The sequence below is a fragment of the Nanorana parkeri genome, unplaced genomic scaffold, assembly GCF_000935625.1.
Source record: "Nanorana parkeri isolate BGI_ZX_2015 unplaced genomic scaffold, ASM93562v1 scaffold180, whole genome shotgun sequence".
Taxonomy (NCBI): domain Eukaryota; kingdom Metazoa; phylum Chordata; class Amphibia; order Anura; family Dicroglossidae; genus Nanorana; species Nanorana parkeri.
Genome location: NW_017306448.1, coordinates 183,389 through 191,281, shown reverse-complemented (window position 1 = coordinate 191,281; position 7,893 = coordinate 183,389). Strand labels below are relative to the sequence as shown.

General features: G+C 40.6%; 1 protein-coding gene across 3 annotated transcripts in view; it reads right to left on the bottom strand.

Moving 5' to 3' along the window:
* The window catches only part of ADD1 (adducin 1), an 80,275-nt gene that overhangs the window by 35,997 nt on the left and 36,385 nt on the right, over positions 1–7,893 (bottom strand). For all 3 annotated transcript variants that reach the window (XM_018554979.1, XM_018554980.1, XM_018554981.1), the window contains exons 2-3: positions 6,012–6,225; positions 4,009–4,171 (exon numbers count right to left, since the gene is read on the bottom strand). In XM_018554979.1, the coding sequence (XP_018410481.1) occupies positions 4,009–4,171; positions 6,012–6,206 (358 nt within the window). In that variant the 5' untranslated portion in view covers positions 6,207–6,225. The remainder of the gene's footprint in view (positions 1–4,008; positions 4,172–6,011; positions 6,226–7,893) is intronic.

Sequence of the window (7,893 nt, the reverse complement as noted above, 5' to 3'; positions counted from 1 at the left end):
TGTACTATATACTACATATAGAATGCACTGAACAATAGATTTACAATTATCCTCTGCTAACATGAATGGGTTAAATGATCCGTAGTACATGATATGTAGCCCTGTACCCCCTTTTCCACTTACAGAGCTAGGTTATTTTTCTTTTAAATAAATATTAAATGTCATTTTATTGGTATCTATCTACCAGTAGCTGCCTCATTTCCCACCCTCGGCTTATATTCGGGTCAATACTTTTTCCCAGTTTTTTTTGCTAAAATTAGGTACCTCGGCTTATATTCGGGACGGCTTATACTCGAGTATATAAAAAAAAAAATGATACTCACCCCGATGCTGTGAGCCAGCTGGGTCTTAGACCGGTCCCTGGAGCCTCATTCCCCCCAACTTTACAGCAGTCTAAGGTCCTGTAAATCATCAAGTCTATACACAGTGTATAGATAGGAGGATGCCCGAGGAACATTCCAATGCTGTAGCGGAAGAGGGGACAGGCTGGAGGGAGCGCTGTAACATTAAATGATAGTTTAGCAACACCAAGTTATGCCAAGAAAGAGTACATTACAGAAGGTAGACTTCACACCTTGCGCAAATGGTATAACACACACACACACATCTTGTAAATGAAAAGTCTGCTTTTCATATAAAATTCCCCCAGAGGTAAAACAAACAATGAGTAGATTAATAAAACCTAGAACAGTGAGGGTCAGTTCTATACAGACCCTCATATGGCATCTATTCATGCCATATTTTGTAACCTTGACTTGCAATTTTGTTGCATTGAACGGGCCGCAGTGGATGAATGAGCCTCAGATTACCTTCTGGTGTAGATTTCTTCAAGTGACCTTGCTTTATCTTTGTCTGTCAATACTGCAAAATTAAAAAATGTCCTCCGCAGCACTGATACTGGCAATGCGCAAAACGCACAACTACACCAAGCAGTGCATGCATTGCACAGACAAAGCAATCTGATAGCACAGAACACGCTTTATAAGTCAGCCCAATATTCCCTCTCATATTCATAATATAGATATAGCTGTAGCCTGTCGTTTAGAAAGGGACGCCTGGTGTGTGTGTTCTCAACTGCCAAGCCTGAAAGTATTGAACCGAATAGATCAATGCCTGCAATGTTTGGCCACACTCAAAGTTGCAGGGCCATTCATTGAATTTATCATGTATGGTGTTTCCCTGAAATAAGAGACCAGCCGACAGATGATTTGGTGCCATACACTTTACATGCACCTCTGCATCCAGTGTGTGAGGTTTGTGTACAAGCCATCATGTCCACAGCAGGTGTTACAGGTAATTCCCTTCCATAGCCCAATATCACCACTCCTTCACAGCACCAGAGAAAATGGCGGCTGCACACCGGCCAAGCCCGTCTTGCCCCAACATCAGCAGGTACTCACAGAAAACAAGTCCAGTCACATATTGCAAGCGTCGCCAAAAAATTAATTACAGCACACAGGTACACATCGTCCCGCCATGGATCCTCTTCACTCTGACATGTTTTACCCAACAGTGGGCTTAGTCATAGTCTATGTCCAAGCCCATTATTGGGGGAAACAGGTCAGAGTGAAGATGATCCATGGCGGGACGATGTGTACCCGTGTGCTGCAATTCATTTTTCAGCAAAGCTTGAGGTTAGCGGTAATTGTGTCTTCCTCCTCTGATGACAGGTTGTGATTGAAGTTCCTCTCTACTCATTTCCTCTTTCCTGCCTACTAAGCAAATAGCTAGACACCACACACACACACACACACACACACACACACACACACACACACACTTCTTCCTGCTGAAATGTCTGGGCAAAGCTACAAGAACACATTCTCACACTGCAGTCTGTGGTTGTTTCGCCTGGGTTTGTAGACACGTCTATCACTCATTTTCAGGCTGGAGTGTTTTTTCTTTAGCCGGTGGAAAGGTAGTTACTAAAGATGGCTGCCGGGCATAAAAAACACATTGAGGGGAATTTATCAAAACCAGATCAGACGAAAAAAAAAAAAAAGAAGCTGATTGGTTGCCGTGCACAGCTGCTCCAGATTTTGATAAAATCCCCTCATTGTTTTCAGGTGTTCCCACTGAAGCTTTTTTGGGTGCAAAAACATTCCCCAAAGAAGCTCTTGTACACAATAGAATAACATGGAAATCTGAGTATGGAAAGTTGTAGCACCTCTGGAAATGTGCTTCAAATCTTCCAGGTGTGAATGGGGGCCATACACTAGTAGATTTCCAAACACACCATCGTATGAAAAGATCTTTCGCTCGACTTTCTATTAGTTGATGGGGTTAAAGTGATGATCGATTTCGACCATAGCGATGAAAAAACAAAAAAGGAGCAGGATGGAAACATTTTCTCAAACAAATGAAATTAAATGTGGTTTTCATTCAGAAGACTCCATTTATTCCAAAGTCGAATGTTAAAATAAACGACATTTTGTTCCACATTCATCAAGTGTGATGATGATATGGGGTGTTGAAGAAAGTTCTTTCATTTGGAAATCTACTAGTGCATGGCCAGCTTGACTCCTGCTTTGTAAAATTGATACGGCCTCTCCAGCATGTCTATTGATGTGAATAATTGTAGACGGCATGATGCAGTAAACATTAAAAAAAAAAAAAAACCTAAAATGAAATTCTGTTATTCCTACTTCAATAAGCGGAGCACGTTTAAAAAACAAAAAACAACAAAATGGTCAGGGTTAAAAGACAAACATTTAAAAGGTGTACAAAATTATATATAAAATCTGGGAATATATAGTATATGGTAAATAAAGAATTTTTACGTGGCAATAATTTTGGACTTCAGAAGAGAACAAATCACTTAGGCCCCGTTCACACCTGACCGTTTTGTAGCGTGTCCTACGCTCGACGAACGCGCTACAAAACGGTCGAAAAAATAAATAGCATTGTAGTCAATGACCTCGTTCCCACCTATGCGTATTTCCACCCGTCCCTAACGCCCTACAAAACGGCCCACACCTGAAAAGGTCCCGGGACTACTTTGGGCCGTTTTGTAGGGCGTTTTTCCATTGGGCTACAGCCAAGTCGCCTTTGGGGTCGCGCGACTTTTACCGCGAATCGCGGTTAAAAAAACAGCGTGACAGACGCGCATATTACAATACGCCTAGGTGTGAATGGGGCCTTAAGGCCTGGTTCACACTGAGCGTTTTGTAGCGCTTTTTCTGCCCTAAAAAACGCTCACAAAATATGCTATTAATTTCCATGGCCCTGTTCACATCTGAGCGTTTTGTTGCAATAATCAAAACGCCTGACTCTGGTAAAAGTACAGGAGCTTTTGTGGGCGCATATTACAGCTCATTCTGTCCCCATAGACTCAATAGGAAACTCTTGAAAACGCGCGTTTGCATGTGCTTTTGCTCATTGACATCGATGAGCTACAATCTGCTCACAAAAACATGCATAAAAAACATGTGTAAAAACGCTGTGGCCTAGGTGTGAACCAGGCCTAAAGAGGACCTTTACCCTTATCTTCAAATAACAACAAACACACCTTTAGAAATGTTTAGTGATGACAATCTACAGACAGATACTTCTAGATAATTGCCGGCTTTGTATTTCTTATTTCTCTTTTCTTCCCCATTCTTAATAAGGGCAGATGAATCCATCTCCCTTTACTTCCTGGAACTCTGGCACATGTGACTAGGACATGTGACCATGCCCATCATCTCAGGGGAGGAAAATGGCTTTCCCTGAGATCTTGTGAGATTACAGATGAGAGTTCCCAGCAATGCTCTGCTGATGTAACCTTCCCAGGATGCAACACTCGGGCACAATTATATAATTTGTGCCAGAACTGGTAAGTAAAATAAAAATAGGTTTGTTTTGCTAATGAATTTAAGAGGATTTCATATCGGCATGCAGAGCTGCATGTTGATGTGATTTTTAGTCAAGGGGTAAAGGTCTGCTTTAATTATTTTGTCCCCCCCCCATTTAGAATAGTCATCTAAACAAATCCACTACAAGAGAGTTTTAGCTCCAGGTAACACTTACTTAGGTTTAATGCTGCCATTCCACCCTGAGGGGCTGAGGGGTAAACGCTTGGTACACTTGTGGTCATAAAGTCTGCTATTTGCTGTAATGCTAATAACCCCGTGGGATTTTTTCCTTTCTTGAGTTGGTCCTGGATCATGGTTTCCAGTTCGTCACAAAAGGCCTAAAAGGATGGATACAAAAAAACAGAATTAAAAGGTCTGAGAAAAAAAAAATGGCAGCAGAATGGTCATAACCAGATTCAATGTCCAAAACCACAACTGACACTGTGTGCTCTCAAGGACTTTAAAGGGTATCTATGGTCAAAAACTAAAAATATGTATTTCTGCATTACATTTCCATGAGTTCTATCCAGTTCCTAATAACCAGATCCATCTAGAAGTTTGAAGACTTACTTACTGAAGATGCCCACAGGATTGACTTCCTCAATGCACGGACACCATTTCACTCAGCCCTGTGAATACGCACTACCTTGTGCCTCAGCTCTCGCCGAGACTTCTTTCTGAACTACAACTCTACATCTGAACAATGTAACATTATCATTGTTTGATGGAAGCAATGCATGATGGCATATATAGTCTTGAGGAATCAAGATTGCATCACATCAAGCAGCAGGGAAAGAGACGCAAAGCACACTGGGAATGCAGGAAGTTGATGGAAGTGATGGGCAGACGGAAGGCAGCACTCACTACATAAAAGGGATTTTTTGTCAAGTTTTGATTGGATGGTAAACAGCTAAATGCAAAGTGGAAGCCAAAAAACTGGAACAGTTTAACCTGCCAAAGAACATGGCATTCTATTCAGCAGGTCTTGTGATCCAAAAAACAGTACAAAGGAAGTCCCCGACACACTTTCAGCTAGTCAGTAAAAAATAAAATAAATAATAATTTTAAAAAAACAAACCTAAATTTGTTTCAGCTATTACAGGTTAAAAACAGAACAGAGGTCTTATTTACATACATTTGCAAATACAGGTAGAAGACACACCACCACATCAAGGCACCTTTAATAAAATGTGGCCCCCATTTAAGATTCCTGAAGCATGGAAACTTGTATAGCAATGCAGAAACAGAGATGGCTCTGAGGACCTTATGTCACCAGTAAGTCTCTGTCACCAAGATATTTTTATTGCTCAGAGAAGTCACCCTAATAATGCAACATTTCTGGACCACGCTGTGCTCGTTCATCAAAGCCCGTTTGACATGTTCATCTTCTGAGAACAACAACAAAAATTACATAACAGACAACAGGTGTGCAAGGGACATGTTGTAATTTGGTCTTCTAGAACCACCTAGCCAAAAATGGTGAAATGTTCCCTTATAAAACAAGCTGATTGTGTCCTCCGTCAATATAAAATAAGACCAATTAGAATCACATAAACCTTATACTGGTTAATAATCTATCTCAAACTGCAACAATAAAAGACGATTCACCACATAATGGGATTAACATGTACCCTGAAGACTAAATTACTGGACTGCCCTGAGGTGCCACTAAACACCAAGATTTAATGAGTACAACTCATGACTGGAAAAAAGAAACGAGCTCCACGACCATCACTGCTACCTGCAGGAGGTGAACTCGCATTCACATTAATTAAGATGCCTCAGATTCCAGATTTATTTTTAAACCACAATTGCCAGGGCTTTACAGCCAAACGGTTTGCTAGAACACTACACTCAACAGGGTAGCTTTGTAGTTCCAAAAAAAAAAGAAGAAGAATACAAAAGGGTATAAGAAAAAAAAAAAAATTGCTAATCAAGGAGAACAATTCAATGTTTTCGATCATGTCCTTTTTCATGGCAGCGTTTTGTTTTGTTCCCGTCCACTCACCAGGCTTTGAAGTGTCATGAAAACGTTCTGGACAAATAAGGTTTGTAGTTTCAAAAAAATAAAATAAAATAATGTATGCCGCTAGTCAATTGGGGTGAACAATTAAATGTTTTTCCATCATGGTCTATTTATTTGCAGCAATTGCATTGGTTTGGTCCCCCTCAACTCACCGGACTTTGAAGTATCATAGAAACTCTCTTTTTCTGCTCCATCATATTGAAGTCCTGTCGGAGGTCAGGTGCCATGTTTCTTTCTCTAAGGTACTCTGGGTTGTTTTCATCCACCCGGTCAAAGTACTTCTCTTTGTGGGGAGCATTTGTAGGGGGTGGTGAGGTCACCACCCCTGTGCTGGAATCACCATTCATAGCACAATCTTAACCGATCCTAAACAAGAAAAAAAAAAAAAAACGTGTGTCAAAACAAAGAGGTTTGCTACAACAAACATAAAACATTAATCTCCGTTGCATACCAACATAACACTAAATACAAAATATGTCATTATAAAAAGAGACATTTTAAGGGGTTCTTTGCTATGTCAGAAGACCCTTTGCATAGAGCAGAGGTGGACAAATTAATATGGAATTCAGTCGGTCCAATCCAAGAGCCCGCAGGATTTTTTAAAACATTTTTTAGGAGCTAGTTCCATGGACATCAACTAAAAGAACTTCGAAAGTCTGGCGCAGGCTGCAACATATAAAGAACATTGGCGACCTGGCTCCTGTGATTAGTCCAGATCTGGCAAGGAGATTGTGACTTTCTGGTTTTCTCCGTACAGAAACTTTTCATTACAGACTGGACCCGCATCACCACCCAGCTGAGAAAATTGTACTGCTATACAACCTTATAATCTAGGAGACCATATTTCACCTCCAGTCGTCTGCGAAATGGCTATAGAAGATAAGCAACCCAATCATTTACGGTGCGGTGAGGCCTTACATATTTATTTCCATTTTTTTTTGTAAATTCCTCTTAAATATATGACCACTGGACCTCAGCAGGCACTGCACATACCCGAACTGGACCCACCCACAACATGTCATTTTAGAGAAGAGCTCCAAGCAAAAATGTTTATTATTCCTTGCAGTGAAAATTGCAACAAAAAAATAAGTTAAAAAAAATAAAAAGAAAACAAACAAACATAGTGCAGAGGAGACTATTAAAGTTAGGAGACAAACATACCACATTCTAAAATTGTATTTTGTGACCTATAACTCCCAAACATATATGATATACCCTGTAAATCAGAACAAAAGAATCTATTATGAATTACTCTCTTGGCTACACTAATTACGTACACATTATTATTGCCAAAACTGAAAAAAACTGGATTGTTTTGCATTTATTAGAAAAATAAGAATGTATATATGCATATGTCACATCAAATTAAAGCCCATTTTTTCCTTTAAAGAAACATTATGCAATATGTGTAGGTGCAATGCATGAGGAAGATGGAAATGGTCAAACACACAGCAAAAATGACGAAAACATTTTCGGAAGCGGTGTCACTAAGGGGTAAAATAATTACTCCGATGCCATCTTACTTCTATATGAACCACATTCACCAGCTTTTCTTTCTTTGTCTAAGATGACTCTTGAAGCTGCAAGTCTGACCCGAGAGGCTGTCTGAAGATTACCAGTTGGTGCCCCATCAAGTGCATAACTTCATGGAGAAAACAGAAGTGGTCTACCAGCTCCTGAGTGTGCTAAACATGAAAGAAATGTTGCCCTATAGTCAAAAGGAATGTAAACTAAGGAGCTCTGACCAAACAGGTATATAGTAAAAGGAAGTATCCGGCCGCACTCTATTCCATGCTGAACCAATTCATTGAAAATGTTGTCAGTGACACGGAGTCCTGCCCAAGTTGGTTTCACCCAATCCTGGGCTTAGCCAGCCGGCGAGCACCCGGGGCTGCTTTATACCTATGCCTTGGTGTTTCATGGTCCAAAAACTAAATAGATACGCGGAGGTAGGCACGGTGCCGAGCATCATGAATAAATTTCATGACCCTTGGGGGCTAGTTCACACCAGCCCCAGTGCATTCCGGCCCAAAA